Genomic DNA, 23133 nt, shown 5'->3' on the forward strand with positions numbered 1-23133 from the left:
GGACAATTCCTAGAACGCTGCCGTAATATCTGGCCTTTTGCAGAAATCCAATCGTAATTGCCCAATTTGCTCATTTTATTTGTTACATAGAGTGCTATTGAGGCCTCCAATATTTCAGTCCCTTTTCTGGTACCAGGAACATAGATGGAATTCTGATTCTAGCATGTCCTCAAAGAGCTTACAGGCCATTGGGAGGAGAGAGATTAAGACACTGATTCACCCAGAGAAATGACATAGGGGGCACAGAACTTGGCGTAACTGTGGAGGGAAGACATCAAGGCTTCCTGTACAGCTGGGTAGTCTGTGCACTGCACAACTCTGGAGTCACCATCCCACAAAGTCTATTTTCAACACACCCCCCCCCCCCTGGAAACTTTGAATGCAGGGAGACTTCTGAGGCAGGCATCCAGGTGTCAGCCAGATACAGGTCCAGAGCAGGAGGGAGGGAGGAGACCTGGCTCCTAGCAAGAGAGGGGAGAAAATTGCTGAAGACTTTCCAGGCTGGAAGAATGGCACCTCCCTGCTGGGAGAAGGGCTCAGCTTCCTAATAGAGATGCAGGAAGGAATTGCTGATCCAAGTGTGCTCCATTTGGTGCCTTCAGGGTCATTCCCACCTCCCTTAGGGGGACTGCAGTGACCCACTGTTTCCTCTCTGAATTAACCCTTGGGCTTTCCTCTCACCACTCCTCCCTCGACTTCAGCCGCACTGCTCCCCTGGCCATCTCTGAATGAGCTCCACATGCGTCCACTGCAGGCTTCGATCCAGCCACCCCCTCTGCTCACTTGGAGCTGTGTTCTCCCGGCTGACCAGCTTCACTTCTCGCCCCAACGGTTGCCCCCATACCATGTCCCCATGCCTTCCCTGGCCTCCTTAGTAACATCAAAGCCTGCCCCTGCTCCCCCAGGCATTCTAGATCCCTTGGACCTCCCCTCCACTTTCTCATTTCCCAAATCACTCCTCACCTTCTGGCAGACCATGAATTTACTGCTGTCCGTGGGGCGTGGTGTGCCTCCCTCTGCGAAAATACAAGCTCCCCGAGGGCAGGGATCCTTGCCTGCTGGCCTGGTGGATCTCAAGAATCTTGAATATTGTCCGGCACACAGTAGAGGATCAGCAAATACTTATTGAATGAAAAAAATTAATTTCTCAGATGAAAAAAAATTTCCCTTTGACTTCAAAGGGAATTTCTTCCCTGTGGCCACAAGAGGGAGGACAAGATACATGTTAATTCCACGGGGCCCCAGGAGGGGGATCTCATGGTGATGAAGTACCTGGTCCATTTCTTGGATTCTAGCACCTCCTTGAAACATGGGAGACACACAGTCCCCATGTGCCTATCTCCCTGTGTTGTGGGGATCCAGTCACAGGCGCAACCTGGAAAAGAAACCCACCTCCAAGTCATCACGCCACCTGGAGACCATCCAAAGATGGCAGGATGAGCTCAGAGGGGAGGACTCTCATCCAACATTTTGATATTTTGAAACAGACTTAAAAAGGGGGTAAAAACTGCTTCACACTCATTACGATGGCTATGTTTTTTAAAAAACAGAGAATAACAAGTGTTGGCGGAGATGAGGAGGAGTTGGAACACTTGTGTGGTGTTGGCGGGAATGCAAAATGGCGCAGCCTCTGTGGAATCAGAAGAGGCATAAAGAGATTAATTAACCTGCTCAAAGTTAACAGAGCTTGCAACTGGCAGAGCCAGGATTCAAATGAAATGTGGCCTCTGGAATCGTATTCAATACACGCTGAATGTTTCCCTAGCTTGCCTGTTATCCTGTATGTGTCTATATATTCATCATTGCTCAGAATGTCTACCATATACCAGGTACTCTTCTAGATGCAGGGAGACAGCAGGAAACAGTGCAGGGAAAAAGGAAGGAAGGAAGGAAGGAAGGATAAAAGGAAGGAAGAAAGAAAACACTGCAGTAAAAAAAAAAAAACACTAGAAATTAAAATAAGGATACATCTTAGAGGAGACAGACAAGAAATAATAGTAATATGTAAAATATATAACAGGTTAATAATACATGCCGAAGATGGAACAAAGTGGTAACAGATAACATGAAATCAGGGTGGGGGTAAAGCAATTTTAGATAGGATGGTCTGAAAAGGTATAAATGAGAAGGGAACATTGGAGTAAGACTCCAAGAGGAAAAGGAGTGAGCCGTGTGCATTTCTGAGGGAAGAACATTCCAGGCAGAGACAGTGGCAAGTGCAAAGGTCCTGGGGCAGATGCATGCTTGAGGTGTTCTGGGCACAGCAAAGATGTCAGTGTGGCGGGAGTAGAATAGGCCGGGAAGGTGGGGTGGTAGAAGGATATGCAATGAGAACAGTAAACCAAGAGAGAGACTGAGGATGCAGATTCCTGTACGTCTTTCTGAGGGGAAAATTATATTTTATTATCAGCATGTCTTACTCTGTGGGATCAGACTCATACATTGGCTTTAACTGACACATATATGTTATATTTGACATATAACACTGTATAAGTTTAAGGTGTGCAACATGTTGACTCAATACAGTTATATCGTGGTTGCCCTTGTGTGTCAGCCAACACCTCTATGTGTCCCACAATCATCCTGTCTTCTTGCGGTGGGAACACTTACTTCCTCTGACTTCTCTCATTTAGTATTAACATCCTCAAGGTCCATCCATATCGTTGCAAGTGGCAGGATTTCCTTCCCTGCATGGATGAATATTGTCCCATTGTATATATTTCCCACATCTTCTTCATCTAGTCACCCACTCATGGACACTTAGGTTGTCTCTCTGTCTCGGCTGTTGTAGATAATGCTTCAGTGAACAGGGGGATGCAGAAATCTCTTCCACACCCTGTTTTCATTTCTTCTGGAAGCATGCCCAGCAATGGGATTGCTGGGTTGAGGAGCGGGGCAGTCTGGTTTTCATAGAAGCGAAGTGCATGGGAAGACGAAGCCCACGTTCTCAGTTGAGCTGCCTCAGCCCTGCCTCTCAGACACCCCTGCATGAATACCTAAGCATTATCCTCACGCTTCCCATCTGGGGCTGGTACTCAAAGCTGGTGACATGCAGCTTGGACCTTCCCCATCAAAGGAGCCAGACTGGGGTCTCACCTGACAGCCTCCTCCCCGCTCTGGGACCTGGGGGTGCACGGTTGGCTCAACATACTGTCTCGTGTCCTTTCCTGAATATTCATTCTTCATTCTCTCTGTGCCTCCACTTAGTCCCTGTCTTCTGACCACCTCTCAGCTCACAAGTTTTCTCTTCCATGGAGTCTGGTGTGCTGTTGACCTCGTTGGTTGAGTTCATAATTTCAGGAGTTATTTCAGGTTTCAAAATTCTAGAATTTTCTTTTTTTAATATTTTATTTATTTATTTGACAGAGAGAGATCACAAGTAGGCAGAGAGGCAGGCAGAGAAGGGAAAGCAGGCTCCCCGCTGAGCAGAGAGAGCCCAATGCAGGGCTCAATCCCAGGACCCTGAGATCATGACCTGAGCCAAAGGCAGAGGCTTAACCCACTGAGCCACCCAGGTGCCCCTAGAATTTTCTTTACTGACATTTGTATTCCCCATTGCTTGCCGTTTGTTTGTTCGACACCATAAATGACAGTTACTCAAAATCCAGTAAGGTCTACCTATGTCACATTTCTTTCCTCTGAATTTTCTGGCCTCATCTTGACCTCCTGATACATTCTTGTTTGTGATTATATGTGCCAGAAATGATGTGCAGGTTTGCCACTGTGGTAATAGCTCCCCAGGGAAGATTTGGTTTTCCTTCTGGCCGGGAGATGGGCTGGGGAGCAGGCGCCTTGATTTGAAACTGGGTTTCTGCCCTGCTGATGTCTGGCTTACGTCCAATCAACCTTTATCCCCTCGGGTCCCAACCCGGAGCCTGGGATGTTTATGGCGTCCCTTAACCACGATAGTTCCTTCTGCTCAATGCCCCTGATTTGAAATGTTGCTTAATTAGACTGCCAAATGTTCCTTCAGCGTTTCAGCCTCACATGTGCTGCTTTTTTTTTCAGAATCAGCAGAATCACTCCATGTAAAACTACGCCCAAATAATAAATTTCCCTCTCTTGGCTTTCTTCCCTTTTGCATCTTGGAGTCATTGATTCTGCCTGCTTGGAAGCTCTCCAAGCTCTGCAAACACATGTTTTTATTTTATTTTATTTTGTTTTGTTTTGTTTATTTTTTACAGAGGAAAATTAAGTTCAAAACAACCTAGTCAGACATTTCTGGAAACCAGGCCTTCCATCAGCCTTTCTTTGGGGACTCCCTCCCTGTCTCACATCCATGCATTTATATAAATCTGAGCAACTCTTCTCTCTTTTGGAGTCGAGAGCTTCCTAACTGGTCTATCCACACAGCTTTTGTTTCCTTTGATAAATGTAAAATATAACTTATTACATTACTGTTAAACATAGTGTAGCAATACTAGGTGAGAACACAGGGTCTGCCTGGGATTGGAGTCTAGGTCTACTTCTTACTTGCTGAACACATTAATCAAGTTATTATTGTTCTTGTTTTATTTTTTTAAATTTCGAGGTTTTATTTAAATTCTAGTGAGTTAACATACAGTGCATATTGGTTTTGGGAGAAGAATTCAGTGATTCATCACTTACATACAACACCCAGGGCTCATCACAACTACTGTCCTTAATGCCCATCCCCCATCCAGCCCATTTCCTCCCCACCTCCCTCCGTCAACCTTCAGTTTGTTTTCTGTCATTGAGTCTCTTATGATTTTCTTCCCTCTCTCTCTTTTCTTTCCCTTCCCTATGTGTATCTGATTTGTTTCTTAAATTCCACATATGAGTGAAATCATACGGCATTTGTCCTCCTCTGATTGATGTACTTCCCTTAGCATAAGAGCCTCTAGTTCCATCCACATCATTGCAAATGGCAAGATTTCATTCTTTGGATGGATGAATAATATTCCATTGTAGACATGAACCACATCGTCTTTATCCATTCACCCACTGTTGGACAGTTGGCCTCTTCCACAGTTTGGCTACTGTGGGCATTGCCACTATGAACATTGGGGTGCACGTGCCCCTTCGGATCACTACATTTGTAGCTTTGGAGTAAATACCCAGCAGTGAGATTGCTGGGTCATAGGGCAGTTCTATTTTCAACTTTTTGAGGATCCTCCATACTGTTTTCCAGAGTGGCTGCACCAGCTTGCATTCCCACCAACACTGTAAGAGGGTTCCCCTTTCTCCACATCCTCTCCAACATCTGCTGTTTGTGGTGTTGTTAATTTTAGCCATTCTGACTGGCATGAAGTGGTATCTCCTTGTGGTTTTGATTTGTATTTCCCTGATGCCAAGAGATATTGAGCATTTTCTCATGCATCTGTTGGCCACTTGGATGTCTTTTTTGGAGAAATGTCTGTTCATGTCTTCTGCCCATTTCTTGGGCATTATTCATTTTTGGGGTGTTTATAGACTTCAAATACACTAATCAAATTAATTAACCCCCTAAGCCTCAGTGTCCCCTATAAAATGAGTCTGATATTGGAAACTCCTTCCCTGAGTCATGGCGATGATTAAGTGAACTACTCATAAGCAAGACTCACATAAGCACTCAGAAAATGTTCGCTGTGATTTTTGCCACCTCCCCAGGTTCTGTCCCAATGAATGGTACATAGTGACTCTTTCATACCAAACTCCAATTATACCAAAGCTTATGTTTCACTCCTTACCCAAAATCTTAAAGACAAATTCCCAAATCTTTACATGGCCTATTAGGAAGCCCTACAGCCCTTCAGTCCCCACGGTTTTCCTCCTAGTGCTCCTATCCCCAGCTCTTCTGGAATTGCTGCAACTTGTCTGAGCTGGCAAAAACATTTCCTGACTCTCTCCTAGAAACTGTGCCCTCTGCCCACACTCTCCTATTATTTTTTTTTTTTTTAAAGGAAGTGGATGTGCCATTTTTACTCTCTCTCTCTCTCCTTCTCCTCTCCAGTAACAGAGTACTCCAAGGTCTTGGGAGGCACTGGAGCCAGAAGGTTGAAGAATCATGGCCCCATGGAGGAGATCCAGGTTCCAACTCAGGACACCCATACCTGAGTGAGCACTGCACCTTCCATTGCCACGAACTACTGCTATTTGTGAGGCTGATTTGTTTAAAAGAATGTATAGGGTTGCTATAGGTTATGTGTCACCACTGCAATGATAGACTTTTTTGAACAGTTCAATAGGTGTCTTCCCCATCAGACCAGGTGCTCCTTTGGTTTGTGTATCTCAAATTTTGGGCACAGGTGCATGCCTTTGATGGGTACCCAATAAATAGGTGCTGTTTGGGGTGGGGGGAATTCACCAAATCACATCGATGAAAGTTCCTTGGGGAGGTGACTTATTGGAGATATTATATTCTATTTTTTTAAAAATTTTATTTATTTATTTATTTGAGAGAGAGAGAGAATGAGAGAAAGAGCACAAGCAGAGAGAGCAACAGAGGGAGAGAGAGAAGCAGCCTCTCCGCTGAGCAGGGAACCTGATATGGGACTCGATCCCAGAACCCTGATCATGACCCGAACCAAAGGCAGATGCTTAATGGACTGACTGCCGGGGCGCCCTGAGGTACCGTACTCTATGTGAGACACGTCTAACACCCAAATCAGTGCTTGGAATCTCTCCCCACACCCCAAGGCCAGGGTTGCCAATCTGGATTTCGTGTTTGGGCCTGAGATAATGTTCAAGGAGGGCATGAGTGTGGATGAGAAAGTGTGGAGGAGGGCAGCTCTCTTCTATCCTCCCAGTCAAGGGAAAAAGGAACTAAGTCGTGTGGATGACCTTTCGGTGAAACACTTGGTAGGAAAACCACACAATGGTTGGGATTGAGCTCCTAACCGCCACACTCTGCTCTTCTGTCTTCATGGCTGGGAGTGTGGGAAGATGGCCAGCTTGCTCATCACATCCACGGCACGGCACTGGACAGTTTGGGACTTTGCAACAGTCACTGTGTCAGTCCAAGCCCCAGCTGGTGACTTCCGGGGGACACATCCAGAGGCTGTCCAGTCTTGGGTCCTGCTCCTCGTGTTCAGACAGAAAGGGAAATGAATGTGCCACACGGACCCCTTCAAGCCCAAAGTCAAGCACCAAGAGAATGGGAAACTCACCCCCCCTTCAGATGGCTACTTCTCTCTCTTCTCGTTGGTTGTGGCAACTCTCTTCAGGTTAGCCAAGACGCATGTTGTTTTTGTGCCTTTGTGATGTGACTCAGAACTCCAACATGGCCCGTCCCTCTTATGTCTTGAGGAGTCAGTCACCCCACGTGGTGCACAGGTTGGAGGGGTTATTTGAACATACTCCTTTGTTACACAGACCCACACGGATTTCTTCTTTAGGTTATTTCCCATATGAGGCAGGCAAGTGTGCGTTTTCCCCTTCACAGAGGAGCGCCAGCATTGGGACGTGGTCTCCACATCTGCAAGAAGTTACATTCTTCAAAATACACCAATAAGAGAGTAAAGCTTCAACTAGAGCTGAAATAGCTATTCACAGAAACCATATCTGACCAAGCCCTCATGTGCATAATAAGAAAAACAGAAAGCTTCCTACCGTTTACTTGAACAGGTGAGTCACCCCAATTTTTTTAAAATGAGGACAAGAGAAAAAGACTCCCATGGACATTTCACACAAATAAAAAAGATATGTAAATGACCAAAACCATATGAAAATATTTCCCGGCAGCATGAGTCATCAAAGAAGTGTAAAACGAAACCTCAGTAAGTCATCACTACCAGTGGCTGCGCAGCTGAAACAGAAGAGGTAGAAACTTCCACAGCTGGTGAGTAACGGACGGTCCAGCAGTAACCAAGGCACTCAAAGTCACTGTGTCTAAATCGATACAATCCCTCCAAAAATGTTGGCCATGTAATAAATAAATAAATACCCATTAACGCTCAGTGAATAAATGCTTCTCGGGTCTTCACACAACAGAATATTCTAGAACAATGAGAATTGGTGGTCTGCAGTTTTGCACGTCATTGTGGATAAATCTTACCAACATCTGGTGACAGACGGGGACCTCAAGTAAAAAAGTTTCAGGCAAAAGGAAATTAATCCTTTTCAGTGGAAATGGAGACGCACAGGATGGAAGGAAGAGGCATGGAAAGTGTAAACACTTGAGTAAAGATAAGAATTTTTTTTTATATTTTAATTTTTTATTTTTTATAAACATATATTTTTATCCCCAGGGGTACAGGTCTGTGAATCACCAGGTTTACACACTTCACAGCACTCACCAAAGCACATACCCTCCCCAATGTCCATAATCCCACCCTCTTCTCCCAAACCCCCTCCCCCCAGCAACCCTCAGTTTGTTTTGTGAGATTAAGAGTCACTTATGGTTTGTCTCCCTCCCAATCCCATCTTGTTTCATTGATTCTTCTCCTACCCACTTAAGCCTCCATGTTGCATCACCACTTCCTCATATCAGGGAGATCATATGATAGTTGTCTTTCTCTGCTTGACTTATTTCGCTAAGCATGATTCGCTCTAGTTCCATCCATGTTGTCGCAAATGGCAAGATTTCATTTCTTTTGATGGCTGCATAGTATTCCATTGTGTATATATACCACATCTTCTTGATCCATTCATCTGTTGATGGACATCTAGGTTCTTTCCATAGTTTGGCTATTGTGGACATTGCTGCTATAAACATTCGAGTACACGTGCCCCTTTGGATCACTACGTTTGTATCTTTAGGGTAAATACCCAATAGTGCAATTGCTGGGTCATAGGGCAGTTCTATTTTCAACATTCTGAGGAACCTCCATGCTGTTTTCCAGAGTGGCTGCACCAGCTTGCATTCCCACCAACAATGTAGGAGGGTTCCCCTTTCTCCACATCCTCGCCAGCATCTGTCATTTCCTGACTTGTTTATTTTAGCCATTCTGACTGGTGTGAGGTGATATCTCATTGTGGTTTTGATTTGTATTTCCCTGATGCCGAGTGATATGGAGCACTTTTTCATGTGTCTGTTCACCATCTGGATGTCTTCTTTGCAGAAATGTCTGTTCATGTCCTCTGCCCATTTCTTGATTGGATTATTTGTTCTTTGGGTGTTGAGTTTGCTAAGTTCTTTATAGATTCTGGACACTAGTCCTTTATCTGATATGTCGTTTGCAAATATCTTCTCCCATTCTGTCAGTTGTCTTAAGATAAGAATTTTTAAAAAGGATTTTATTTATTTGACAGAGAGAGATCACAACTAGGCAGAGAGGCAGGCAGAGAGAGATCACAAGTAGGCAGAGAGGCAGGCAGAGAGAAAGCGGGAAGCAGGCTCCCCGCTGAGCAGGGAGCCTGATGTAGGGCTCGATCCCAGGACCCTGACACCATGACCTGAGCCAAAGGCAGAGGCTTAACCCGCTGAGCCACCCAGGCACCCCAAGGATAAGAATTTTGAGTGATGATCACATTGTTAATGAATAAATAAAATATTAGCACGTGCTGATTCTGTATTTGGAGAGATTTCAATAATCAATATGCTTTGTCATAAAATGACCAATGACATTGGACCTAGGTACATAGGCGTGTGTGGTAACATTGTATTTATAAAAGCACAGGGAAATGTAGCGGGATTCCAGCTGTTCCTTTCTTTAGGGGGGAAGGAATGGGTCAGGATAGGATACACCACAGACACAGATACAATCTTACCAAATTTCCTGCTTTCCTGTAGGATGTTGATTTCACAGGGTTTGTCCCTAGAGTTCTGTTTAATTTTCATTAAAGTTGGGTTTCAGCCTTGACCATCAGCATGGTATCCTACGTTTCACAATCTGCTCTCTAAAAGAAAACACCGTTTGTAGCATTCGCCAGTTTCTGGGGTGTAAGCACTCACATAATGATGACTTCCAAGCTACTACAGTGGCATCACCGAAAGTTGATCAGCAACAGAGGCACCTGGTCGGGTGTCAGGATCTGGTCTGAGCTGGCTGAGACTGGCACACCACTGAACACAGCCCTGAGTAGGGTGAAAATTGTATTCACAAGGGCCTAGCATTTAGCATCTATTTTATAGCATCTAGAAAAATAAAAGTCAGGAAGGGGGAGAGGTGTATGCAAGGAAGAGAGATGGAGGGAGGGAGGGAGGGACACCCCTTATTTGACCAATGAACAAAAGGATTTTAAATAAAATTCTCAAGAAAGTTTTCATATGTGTCATACATTCCTAATTATATGGAATTCCAAGTTACATTCGGTAGCTCACTGAGCTTCATGAAGGAAAACTGATGGCTTTATATATGGTACTGAGTCCGAATTCTAGTTGAAATAATCATTTGAATTTGTATGTTTAAAGAAATTTTTTACAGGGCGCCTAGGTGGCCCAGTCAGTTAAACGTCTGCCTTTGCAGTCCTGCATTGGGCTCCCTGCTTAGCCGAGAGCCTGCTTCTCCCTCTGCCTTTGTCCCCCTTCAGATAAATAAATAACATCTTTTAAAAGATACAATTTAAAAAATTTACAAGAACACTTACATATTTAGTTGGTAAGGGAATGTTTAATTGGTTAATAATAAAAATAATAAAACCTTGTAGTTAAGGAAAAAGACAAAAAAAATTTAAACTTTGATATGAGTTAAGCATTTGGTGACACCAAATTGTGATCCTTTGATATGACACTTGGACAAAAAGGAGGTTTGTGCCTGAGGATGTGGGTTGCCTAATATAGCCTTGGGTCTCCTGTGAAGAAACTTTCCAGGAAGCTGAGTTCTCTTCTCAGCGCAGCCCAGTGAGGAAGATCAGAGACCCACCCAGAGCAGAACCAAACCACTCATTTTCACAGATGATTGCTAACTAACAGACTCTCTGAACTATGGTGTTGGTGCCAACCACACCATATCCTGTGCATTTTTTCACTCGTGTTTAGTTCCTGCCTCGGGAGTTACAGACGCATGTCTGCATGCCCACATCGGCCACCTGTGTGTCTCCCTAAGCCCTGGAAGGGACAGGAGCTCAGTGTCATAGTGGAAAATCCTGTCCTAAAGACACGGGAGCCTGTGGGATGTGGGGTCCATCTACCATCCACATCCTGGCCAGGCTGCTCTGGCGTGGAGCGGGGATAATGCCACATTACTGAGAGCTTGGATGTGTTTGGAAGCAGGTCATTCTTCCCGAGCCTTCCCTCCAGCGTTCCATCAAGGCCCGAGGATCTGGAACCCCCACCCCGAGGTTGCTTTGCCTGAATTTATATATTTAAGAAATTCTTAAGGGACACCTGGGTGGCTCAGTCAGTTAAGCGCCTGCCTTCAGTTCAGATCATGATCTTGGGGTCTTGAGATCGAGTTCCCCATCGGGCTTTCCACTCAGCGGGGTGCCTGCTTCTGCCTCTGCTTCTGCCCCTACCTCCCTTGCTTATGCGCTGTCTCAAATAAATAAATAAATCAAAACTTTTTTGGGGGGTGCTGTCCTACCTTTTTTTAAAATTTAATTTTATTTTTTCAGTGTTCTAAGATTCCTTTTTTATGCACCACACCCAGTGCTCCATGCAATATGTGCCCTCCTTAGTACCCACCACCAGGCTCTTTAAAAAAATAAAATAAAAAAGTTTTACGAGAACACATCCAGGCAAGAGTTGTGGAGAACAGAGGTGGAGGCTAATGCGGGTGCCTTGGGGAGGACTTTGCAGGCCAGTTTTCTAGAAACAGCAGGAATTGGAGACCCTTGGGCCTGCTAGGCTCAGATTCTGTCCCGCAGACACTCCTAGGTGGCCGAGCCATGCTGCAGACACTCAGATATGGGGGACTTTGGGATCTGATCGGGTACTCTGTAACAAGGCAGAGACCCGGGGCTGCACCAAGCAGACCTCCCGAGGCCCGGGATCCAGGTCGGAAACCCAGCACATCCACGAGCACATTACCCCATCGAGGTCCCAGGAGGAGGACTGGTCAGCAAGGAAGGACCACACTGTGATATTTGGAATATCTGTGTTATTATGATGTGAATTCATCTTTTTTGCTTGTTTGTTTTTTAATTGAGATGCAAACTGAGGGTTACAGAAGGGAAGGGGGTGGAGAGATGGGGTAACTGGGTGATGGGTATTAAGGAGGGCGCGTGCCGTGATGAGCACTGGGGGTTATACCCAGGTAACGAATCAGTGAACATTGCATCAAAAACGAATGATGTACTCTACGTTGGCTAATTGAAAATTTTAATGAAATTTTAGTGAAACAGAGTCAAATAAATCTGCCACTACTGAGCTAAAATAAAATAAAATAAATACATTGAGTTACAATTTCCACCCAAAGTTGTGGATACATTTACATTCGATGGGCTTGCCATTGTGCTCTGAGCCAACACCTGGGTCCTGTTACATAGTTCCCATTTCTTCTTGTGGTGGGAGCAGCTAAGAGCTAGTCTCCAAGCACATGTAACAGTTTAGAATACAGCTCTGTTGTCTAAAATCACTCTCCTGTGTTAGGGCTCCAGGATACAAATATACAGCCTTGCCCAATGTCTCCAGCAAGAGCCCACCCACTAGGTGACCACCCTTAAACTCTGGTTTCTCTCAGAACTCATCTTAAATAACATTTCCTGTTGCATCTTACACTCCCCACATCTTGTGTGTCTGTAGCATTTGCCTTTGCAAACAGTCAGCTTATGTTTAATTTGCAAATGTTGTATGTCTATCTTAATCTATTGGAAGGACCATGTCAGGCCATACAACGGTCCAAAGAAAGGTTTTTATTTATTTACTTACTTATTCACTCATTTATTTATTTATTTGACACAGAGAGAGAGATCACAAGTAGGCAGAGAGGCAGGCAGAGAGAGAGGGGGAAGCAGGCTCCCCACTGAGCAGAGAGCCCAATGCAGGGCTCGATCCCAAGACACTGAGACCATGACCTAAGCTGAAGGCAGAGGCTTAACCCACTGAACCTCCTAGGCACCCACCAAGGAAAGGTTTTGCTGATGGAGGGTGTGCTATGCTTACCCTGTGGTGAGCCTTGACTTAAATATTCTCCCGTTGGGGATCAACATCTTAGAAGAATACAATGGTGGAGGGGCTGTCTGAGAGGGGCGACGGGTGACAGCAACGCATTGCCTTCCTTAACTAAAAAATCACCCAGAGGAGCCAACTTCTGGCTGGGACCCTATGACCTCAGTCTTCAGAGGAGCCTCTAGGTATTGGTGCTGTCAGCCATTCCTGTTCTGAACAGCCAGCCCATCCCCCACCATCCCTGGGTGTACGGTCTGCAGGTGTGTTGAGAGTGCTGGTTAGAGTCCGACTAGGAAAATAGAAACTCTTCCATTTATTTAAAAGAGAGAATGAAGTAAATGCAATATGTGGTCTGAATCGAATCCTGGCACAGGGAGAGACCGTTAGTGGGGGAAAATGGATACCATCCAAATGAAGTCTGCAGTTTAGTTAATTACTGTATCAACGTGAATTGCCTGGTTTTGACAGATGCAGCGCAGTTACGTAAAATACTGACGTTGGGGAGAGGGGAGGAGGGGCATAGGGGAACTCTCTGGGTGTCTGCTACTTCTCCGCAAATCTAACATTATTTCACGGGAAGAGATTTGTTTTAAAATGTCGTCGAACAAATACATGTTTTCCAAAAAAGAAAAAAGATAGAAAGAAAGAAAATCAGTGGCTGCTGGGAGGGCAAAGGGGACACAAGGACTCTTTTGGTTGTGATGGAAATCGTCACTACGATGGTGGTTTCACAACTCATCAGACTGCACATAGTTGTGGCTGCGGTGTGCTGTATGTAAATTAGGCCTAAATAAAGCTGGTGAAAAATCGCTAATGAAGACTACACAAAAAATGGGGCCAGGGGCGGATTTCATGCATGGGAGGCATCACCCAAGTGAAGAAGGACTGAGAAGCAGAACAGGGGACCAGGCCCACATCACCAGTGAGCAAGCTGGAGGTCCAGAGAAAGCAGGCAACTAACCCTACAGGGCTAGCTGTCCCCTGGCCCCCTACAAAGCTGGGACGGTGTCTGGGGTGACCTGGAGTCACCAGGGAGATCGGCAATCTCGGCCTTGGGTGTGTTGGGGGTCAACCCCTTCCATCAGCACAGTTTGGGGTAGGGTGGGTGGGTACCTGATGGATGGAGACCAAGGAACGATGCTGTGAAGCATGGGGACACACAGCCACTGGGGACGAGAAAGAAGAGGAACAAATACCGAGGCGGAAAGGAAGTGGGAGTGTGAGAGAAAGACCGAAAGGCACAGAGATCCCAGGGCGAATACACATACAGAACAAGATCAGGAAGTTGCAGAGTCGGAAGAATTTTCAGGAGCAACCATTTTCGGCTTCCTGTTTCAAAACACGCGTTCTTGGAAGCCTTCAGGAACAGGTGAGTAATTTCAGTTCGCTCTTTTGCTAAAATGGAAGCTTCCAGACTCTGGCTTAGCAAAGGGAGAGTATCCCTAGACTCCTTGACCTGGGTGACCTCTGGGCTTTACTCCTTCGCTCCATGGTCTGCAAGGCAATGGAGATAAGACTTAACTCATCACCATCAAGGTGAGAGCTGGGTTTAGCCCCCATTTTGACTCTGGGGAACCCCAACTTCCTTTAATTTCTGGCTACATAGTCTTGACATACTTTTCATTTCTTTAAGGCATTTGAGAAGATTATTAAGATGTATTAAGCAGCTTTAGGTTTTTAGAAATATTGTATTTTAAGGTGGAGTGTAACTCCATAGACTTAGTCTGCCATTTTGACAGAAAATCTAGGATATTTATTGTTTACTTATCAAGAACTCCAGGAAGAAGTGGTCCTGGGGTTGGTTTAGCAACACAGGGACCTCCTATGGGTACTAGACCTTGTGCCCTTCCACCCCAGTTGTTTCTGCTGCTGCCTTCAAGCTTGTTGCCTCATGGCTGCAATGTGGATGCTGCAGCTCGATCTATCACACCATCATGCTACAGTCACCAGTGAAGGAGAGGAGTAAAGGGGCAAAGGTCTCATGAGACCCTCCATTATTAAGGGGGACATAGGATTCCCAGATACAGTGGTATATTCTGCTTTCAGCATCATTGGCCAGACATAGTCATGAACCCCACTCCAAATAAATTACTGCAAACGGGATTGCTAGATCGCCTTAACTTTATTCCCTTCCCCCGCCCAGCCCCAAGCTTAGAACAGCCACTCCAGCAGCTCTAGGTTCCTGTTAGTAAGGGAACTAGGGAGCGGTGACTGCTGTTGTGTCACCATCAGTGTTTGCGACAGCCACACCCCGGAAAAGCAGCTCTCCCCTGCCGCCAAAGCCTGGGACACAAGAATGTGTGGCGGGGTCCCTGTCCTGCTGGGCTCCGTGGTGCATACACCTGTTCCCCACCCCGGTTCTCCTCTTCATTTCAGCACGTGACTACATGCCCCATATGGCCCCAGGCCTGAGGCCTGTCTCCTGACCGTCCACCCCTTTAGGATTTTACATGTGCTCAGGGACACCCTGCCTGTCCCTGGCTCCAACAGCACTGGGGGGAGATGGGAAGAGAACACACGCTAGCAGGATGTTTTTTAAAGTTCTCAACACCTGACAATTTCACAAATACCATCCTATTAAGACTTGGAGGAGGGCTTCAGGTTTCTCGTTTTGGTATGAGGAAATGCTGGCGTAAAATGGCTTAACCGTCTTGCTCAAGGTCAGATGGGTGTTCTATGTTATAAGTCAGTTTGTGCTCTGGCTTATCCCAGATGTTGACAACCAGGTTACAACCTCAGGGGTGCATCTGGGGCTGAGCTCAGCCTCATCTGAGCATCTTTTGGAAGCCAAGTTCCTCAGTCCATCTCATTCGTTCAAAGAGGGGGAAGGATAGGAGAGAAGTCTCCCCTTTGTGGGAGGCTCCTGCTGATGTCAAAACCCCACGATGTGCCCCAGCTGACATCCTGTCCTTTATTAGCTGCGGGCTCTGTCCTCTCCCCGCTAGCTCTGGACAGTGCAGGCTATAAGGGGCTGGGCATGTCTCCCCATTTGACCACCTTCCTGGCCCTTGGTGAGTCCTGGAACAGAGGCAAAGGGTTTGAGGGACAGAGGGAGTGGGCGTGAGACTTGGGGAGGGGGCCCGCTTCCCCTCTGGGTCCTGACTCCAGTCCAGAAGAGTCCGGGATGCTGGGAGAGCCACAAGGATCAGCACTGTGAGCTCTTGCTCCAGACCTAGGTCAGACCGTGCAAGTTCAGTCCTAGAAACGGGCTCCTGGGTACGGGGATGAATTCAGACTCCAGAGGGGCTGGGGGAGAGAAGCACTTGTTTGGAAGAGAGGACGGCGGGGGGCTTGTTTTGGGATTATTACAGAGCAAGAAGGACTGGGACACCCCCCTGAGGATAGGCGGGCATCCGTCTCACCAGACCCTCTCTTCCAGCGCTCTGCCTGAGCCAAGCGCTCCACGCACAGCACGGTGAGTCCCCTCCCCATCCCCTCCGCACCCCACAGCTAGCTCTGGAGGGAGTGGTGCTGACTCTGGGAGGGCCTGGGAGGAACCCTTGAAATGAATCCTGAATTGCAAATAATCCCAAGTGCCTGACCCTCCCAGGTTTCCCCAAATTGTCCACCTGCGCCCCCAGCAGCCCCCTGGACAATTCGAACCCCGCAGGAACAGGCTGAACCCAAGGCTCTTCCCCACAAGCTCAGACCCTCCCCCAGCATCCCCTGAGCAGAGAACATGACAGCCGCCAAGGGCAGCGTCCCAGACACCACCCTCGATCCCAGCTTCTTCACCCTCGACACATAGCACATCACCTAGTGACGTAATTTTAAATGATAATTTTTAAAATTTCATTTATATTTTAGAAGTTTGTTTTTTTCATGTATATATCTTTTTAATTTTCGGGCAAAATAATAGCTTTTTGGAGCCCTTTCATCATTTCCGTTCAGATCAGATGAGACCCATGCACCGCTCTTCGGTCCGGGTCGCTCCTTTGCTCACACTGGGCTGGTCACTCCCCTCCAGATACCTCAGCCCTCCTTCCTCACACAGCAATTCCCCCTCAACTCCGGACCTTCTCCCACGCTGACTTCCCTGCTCAGCGTGGGTGATTCAGCCCAGACCCTCCCCTCTCAGCCCAGATCCCTCTTCCCCACGCCCACCAACCTCCCAGATGAGCCCCGAGCCCTAGTTAGGCTCTGCTGTGAGCCCGAGGCAAATGGGGGTTTCCAAGATCCTTCAAAACAAGGAAATAGAGATAAGGCTAAGATGCGGGAGAAAGTCCAGAGTGAACCCAGAGATGGGCGCCCCTGGGAAGACTGCACTGTAGACAGGAATCTTCCTCAACTGAGGTCTGTGGGACCAGCTGCTGGCGCTCCACGACATGCCCCCCCCCCCACTGGACCATCCCTGGGGCTTTGCAGACGGCCCCCTCTGCCTCTCCTCACCGGGGCTAGCTGGGTCAGAGTCTTTCCTACAACTCCTCACCCTCACCCACTGTTTTGTCCCAGCCCCCCTGTGCCCCCAGAAGGTGGTCATAGGCTGGGAGGGAGTCACCCTCTGCAGCAGACATGTCTGGGCCCCTGGCCTGCTCTGTCATCTCCCCATGTCATCCTGAGAAAAGCTCAGGATGTGATTGAGTCTCGGAGTCCTAAGTCAAGGGGGAGAAACACTGCAGTGAGGAGAACCACACCCACCTAGAACGGTGGTGGGGTCTCTTGGGGGAGGAGGACGGAAGCATTCTAAATGACGGGAGGTAACCTACCACTGCACATTTGCCTGAAACTGAATGGAGTATCTAACACAGGTGAATTTTGTGGTGTGGTGACTTCCTAAGAACGGACCCTGAGAGCCTGCTCTGCTTCCCTCTTAGGGGTCCTGCCCAGACCCTCCATCTGGGCAGAACCGGGCCCTGTGATCCCCCGGGGGCAGCCTGTGAACATCGTGTGCCAAGGACCCGCTGAGTTTGCCACATTCCGCCTGCAGAAGAAGGGAACAAGCTTATATAAAGATGAGAACAACCCAGGGCAGGAGACGCAGGCCAGGTTCACCATCGCCAAGATGGATGAAGACATTGCCGGGCTCTATCACTGCCGCTATCATACCTATGCCGGCTGGTCTGAACCCAGTGAGGACCTGAAGCTGGAGGTGACAGGTGAGGACCCCTCTGCTGGGTTCCCAGGTGTCTCTGGGACGGGGTGATGGCCACATGCAGTCCTCCGACAGATGCTCAGGGTTCCAGGAGATGCTCAGGTACAAAGGGGCCAGGCTGAGTGGGGCATACCCTGAGGGCCCCCATGGAGCCTTGGTCCTTCTGCCCTGGTCACAGAGACACCCCCCCCACACACACTACTACTCCTCAGCTGGTGAGTAACAGACCTCAGCCTGGGGATGTTGCTGAAGGGCTCTGTGCTGGGGATCAGGCTCCAGGCCCAGCTGCCTGCCTTCGGTTTGGATTAGGGACTGGTAAGACCACAGTGAGGGGCTACCACGGCGGGGTGAGGGGGTGGGCACAAGGACATTGTCTGGTGCTATGAAAACAAAGCTAGCTGCCACTGAATGTGGGAGGCACTGCTCTGACCTTGCCCCCCCCCACATTCCTTTAATGTGCAAAGGAATGCAATTTCATACCCAAAGGCACAAGGCTGTGAAGAGATGGAAGCAGCCCAAGGTAGGGAGGGGCAGGACTCAGGTTGTTACCCCCACTGTGGGCAGGGTCCTGTTCTTGGCAGCTCTGCAAGGGACAGAGGGACAGCGAGACTGACAGCTCATGTTCCAAACTCAGACACTCGGGAGAGAATGGGGCTCCTGATGGTTATGTCCCAAAGGTGGCCTTAGGTCACCTAGAGGAAGAGGCTCCTGTGGGAGAATCCTGACCCCGCTTGGTGGGGGGTGCACAGGGATGCCTCCTCCCCCATCCCTTGCTGTGAAGACTGAAGTTCAAAGGAGAAGCCCCTCTGCCTTCCTCCCAGGGGTCAGGGTGGAGAGTCTAACCCTGCTCCAAGCTCTGCGCCAGCAGGTGAATCACCAAAACCGTGGGTGCCCCGGTTATGTCATGGGCAACAGGGGCGATAAGTGTCCTGACCCCGGGGCGAGGTTTCAGAGAAGCTGGAGTGGTTTACGCAGTCACTGCGCTCAGGGTCCTGCGTGCTGAGTGCCAGAGCCTGAAGAAGTGCTGGTCTTGCCAACACTGACCCTTTCTTCTCACCTTTTCTTCCTACGCTGGAGACACCCGCCTGCCGAGCGATGGAGGCTTGCGGGGAATGAGGACAGAGGGTCCTTGTGCATCCAAACGTCAAAGAAAAAATTAGTCAGAATGAGGAATAGAAATGCTCATATATATTTGTATGTATTTAAATAGGATGTATTTATATGTAAACATTAACTTATAAAATTTCAGATCTATGATTTAAATATATTAGAATGTGTGCTTACATTATATATTAAATACACAGTAATAGAATTAACATAGTAAATATATCTATATGTGATTATAGTGTACAGTATTATATATTACATAATGTGACACATTATATTATGTGTCACATATTGCTATAATTTACATAGGTAAATACATACCTTATAATAGTGAATATATATAATGGAGACACAATTGAGATACACAGCTTATGCATTACAAGTAATTTTATGCATCATTAAAATTATGTATGTAAATTAAATTATACCTACATAAGACAAAACACAGAACTTAAAAATGTATATTTATATTTATTATATGTTACAGTGGGTGGGGTCCTGCATCATGGAGCAAAGACAAGGTGTTGAGGGAGGGAAGTTGGGGAGGTGAAGTTTTCTGCCTTTCTTAAAGGACACTGGGGACTCAGCCTCCCCAGGGTGGCGGGAGGGCGGTGCACCCTCCGGAAGAGGCGCCATGGGGGCTCGACCCTGCAAGCGGAGGAGCCCAGCAGGACTCGGTTTGACCACCTGTGAAATGGGCGGGCAGGGCATGCGCGGAGCCCCAGGCCGAGCTGGTGCTGGAATGACGGGGAGTCTGGGCTTCTGCGCTCACAGAAGGGGAGGTTCACCTCCCTCAGGGGCTGCTGAGAAAGACCAAAGGCATCTGCGATGGGGATTTTTGCCCGTGGGCTGGGAATTGGGAAGCAGATGAGCAAGGGGAGAGTGGAGGACGGCGCTGGCCCACAGAGCCTCCTGCAGAAAGGTCTGGCTGTGGAACTGCCTCATCCTGCTCCAGGCCATTAGCCGGGTGTGGCCACTGAGCCCTGGAGAGGTGGCCCGTGCGGCTGACAATCTGACTTTGAAATGTATTTGACTTGCATTTCAGTGGAAATCGTCCGGTGAGGTTAGCGTACTGGACATCAGGCTAGAGCATCTCCATTCTCTGGGAAAGTTCTGTGGGTCTGTTAGAGAAGCCCCCCTTTGTGGGGCGGGGGGTGGTGGGGTGGAGTCAGGAAGACTCAGCCTTCTCTGTCCAGCTCAGGCTGCTAACGGTGCTCTCAATTCCTCCCTCCTAGGAGACTCACAGATGCAGGAGGAAGACAGTAACAGTCCAAGTGAGTGAGGGGCACAGAGGACCGGGCTGTGCTTCTTGGAGGAGGGGGGAAGACTGGGCTATAGGGCTGGTCCCATTCCAGCTCTGCTAGTGCCCTGTGGACAGCCGACTTTGGCTCTCAGGACCCTGGTTTTGGAGTAACGCTTTCCCATGTCACAGGACTATTATGCGTTCCAGAGATCTACCTAGGTGTGTGCATGACCAGCACCCAGCATATACACAGTATGCAGTAGGTGGCCAATTAATGCATACCCCTGACAGTCTGCTTCCTTCGTCCCTGTTCCCTTAGGTCTGTCGACAGAGCATGTTTTTATCCTCACTGGGGTCTCCGTGGCCTTGTTCCTTTGTGTCCTCCTCCTGGCCCTCATCTTCCTCTATTGTTGGCACCAGAAAAAACACAGTAGGTCTCAGGGAGGGGCAGGGTGCTGGGAAGGAGGCTTCTCTTCTTAATCCTCACCCCTGACTGTCCTCAGGGACCCCCGGCTGCGAAGGTGAGGAGCAGAGGCCCCAGGAGAGGTGAGGTCCCTGAGACTAACCCCGAGCCCCTCCCAGTCCTCTGTATTCAGGGGGTGGGGCCCCCGTGCTCACTGTTCTTTCCTTTCAGGGTCAGCCCGGCCGTTGACATGCTAGAGAGGACACCAGGTAAAAGGAGGGACCGGCCAGGGAGAGGGGAACGTTTGAGGACATTCTAGTATGTTCCCAATGGAGTGCAAGGTCAAAACCTGGGGCTGTGAGTTTTCAGGCAAATTTGCCTCCCAAGACCCACCCCAGAGACCTGACCCTTTGTCCTGTCCCCCCCAGATCTGGCCACAGTCGACAGACTTCCTGAAAAGGACGGGGAAATGCGTGCCCCCGTAAGTCCTTGAGCCCATCACCCATTGCTCCTGACCAACGCGGCCTCACGAAATGATCTCCGTTTCTTTGCTTGGTAGTTTGGAAGCGGATCAGTGGGGTGGTTCTGGCTCAGGGACTTTTGGGAGGTGGCTGTGAAGATGGGGACCACTTCTAGGATGCCACCCGCCCCCCATGACGTGGCAGGACCCTCAGTCCCTCCCGGGCTTCTTCATGGCAGCTGGCGTCCCCCAGAGGGTGGCTGCAGAGAGGGAGGGCCAGAAGCCACATTATCTCCCGACCATGCCCTCATTCTGCCATAGTCTACTCGTCACCCGGGCCAGCCCTGATGCTAGGTGGCCGGGAACCACACAGTGGTGATTCCAGAAGGTGGGATTACAGGGCCACCTGGAGGTCGGCTGCTAGCCTCCCCTTCCCACAGTTCCCTACCTTGTGTTCAGCCTGACCCACCTGGGTCGCTCTCTCTCAGACCCCGACAGCAGGAGACTCCCCGGACGTGACCTATGCTCAGCTGGACCAGCGCATCCTCGCACAGAGGACAGCCCAAGCCGCACCCCCACGGTCCATGGAGCCCATGGCTGACTTCAGCACATATGCAGCCCTCGCAGGACACTGACTCTAGGCCCAGCTGGCTTCTGCCCCTTGACACACAGGAAGCCATTCCCGCAGAAGCGTGGATTGGCCATTTGGAGGGCCTCCAAATGGGATCATCCCTTCCTGGAAAGCCACACAGTCAGATTTCCTGGAAGCAAGTCAGGAGGCCCCCAGTCAACATCTAGGAGACTCGGGAGCTGTGTGGTCCCCCCCGGAAATCAGCTAGATCCTCGAGAGAGCATGTAGCACTTACTTCCAAAGACACAGCTACAGACTCCTGGCTGTCTCCAGAGACCCAGGTATAGTCACTTGACTGTTTTCAGAGACCCACTATGGTCCTGCAGTCATGCAAATGGATTCCAGATTTGTCCTATGCATCCCTAACTGCCCCCAGAAGTTCTGTTTAAATTGTCCACTCTGCTGACTCTAAAGACCTTCCAGAATTCTGAAGCTGACCTTGAACCTATACTTAGGAAGCAGATAGCCGAGACCCTGTTTTCTGGACTATGCTTCTCTTTGTTCATCAATAAAAGTTCTCACAGGCCCTCCCTGCAGCAGCCCTGAGCAGGGAGGTTGGTCCTGGTCTCTGCTCAAAGCTCAGAGCAGGAAAAAAAGACAAAGGATGCATCAGTGTTCTCTGAACTGAGAGTCCCAGGGAGGCGTGAGGCCGCTGCTGAGGGGACGCGTGCCTGAGCAAACGTGCAGATGATACAGCCCTACACTCCACACATGCACGCACACACACACATCCACAAATATGTCCATGCACACACAAATGCACGCACCTGCACACGTGCACACACGCTAATGGACATACATATGGACATTACGAGGGAGCTGGTGAGGCTGTGACTGCGCAGAGAGGACTCCTGAGGCTTTCAGCCTGCGCCACAGAACATGGCAGCTTCCTGTTTCCTGTCCCCGCTCCAGGCCCGTCCACACTGAACGCCTTCTTCAAACACAACAGCACCATCCAGCTCTAAGACCTTGTCCTTCATGTGACCTTCACTCCCTCACCCAGCTAACGCCCTTCGAGTTTGGGTTTGGACGTCATTCTTCCTAACAGGGTTGCAACACCTCCTCCATGTAAAGTGAGTGTATCGGCCTCCCACGGCTGCTGCAACAGATCACTATACTCTCGGTGGCTTTGGACAACACAATTTAGTATCTTACATTCTGCGTGTCTGAAGTCTGAAATTGGTTTCTCTGGGCCTAAAATCAAGGTGTCCACACAGCCACGTTCCTTCTGGAGGCTCAAGGGGAGAATCCATTTGGTGACCTTTT

The 23133-nt window shown here is 48.5% G+C and overlaps 1 protein-coding gene and 1 long non-coding RNA gene across 5 annotated transcripts; one reads left to right on the top strand and one right to left on the bottom strand.

Annotated features, from left to right (window-relative positions):
* Positions 1-6346: 6346 nt before the first annotated feature.
* Positions 6347-8026, bottom strand: LOC309852728. The gene is made up of 2 exons (XR_014305347.1): positions 7552-8026; positions 6347-7417 (listed from the first exon to the last, which is right to left on the bottom strand). It is a non-coding gene; the product is annotated as an uncharacterized lncRNA (long non-coding RNA).
* Positions 8027-13691: 5665 nt separating this feature from the next.
* On the top strand, positions 13692-22469 carry LAIR1 (leukocyte associated immunoglobulin like receptor 1). 4 transcript variants are annotated; one of them, XM_082709879.1, is made up of 9 exons: positions 13692-14300; positions 16311-16346; positions 17746-18027; positions 20366-20404; positions 20693-20803; positions 20877-20919; positions 21008-21045; positions 21205-21257; positions 21725-22469. In XM_082709879.1, exons 1-9 carry the CDS (start codon positions 14081-14083, stop codon positions 21869-21871), a joined length of 969 nt encoding a protein of 322 aa, XP_082566005.1. In that variant the 5' UTR covers positions 13692-14080; the 3' UTR covers positions 21872-22469. The 4 variants fall into 4 exon arrangements, with proteins under 4 accessions (XP_082566005.1, XP_082566007.1, XP_082566006.1 ...); XM_082709880.1 differs by lacking the exon at positions 13692-14300 and adding an exon at positions 15242-15942; XM_082709881.1 differs by lacking the exon at positions 20693-20803 and having other exon boundaries at positions 13710-14300.
* Positions 22470-23133: the final 664 nt, after the last annotated feature.

The sequence above is a fragment of the Mustela nivalis genome, assembly GCF_964662115.1.
Source record: "Mustela nivalis genome assembly, chromosome: 18".
NCBI classification, from domain to species: Eukaryota; Metazoa; Chordata; class Mammalia; order Carnivora; family Mustelidae; genus Mustela; species Mustela nivalis.

What these genes read in the sequence shown, in the direction of transcription:
- LAIR1 (XM_082709879.1), top strand. Translation starts at nt 14,081, where the DNA reads ATGGGGACACACAGCCACTGGGGACGAGAAAGAAGAGGAACAAATACC. An exon ending in TTGGAAGCCTTCAGGAACAG is followed by an intron (nt 14,301 to 16,310) that starts GTGAGTAATTTC and finishes CCTCTCTTCCAG; the next exon opens with CGCTCTGCCTGAGCCAAGCG. An exon ending in GGAAGACAGTAACAGTCCAA is followed by an intron (nt 20,405 to 20,692) that starts GTGAGTGAGGGG and finishes CTGTTCCCTTAG; the next exon opens with GTCTGTCGACAGAGCATGTT.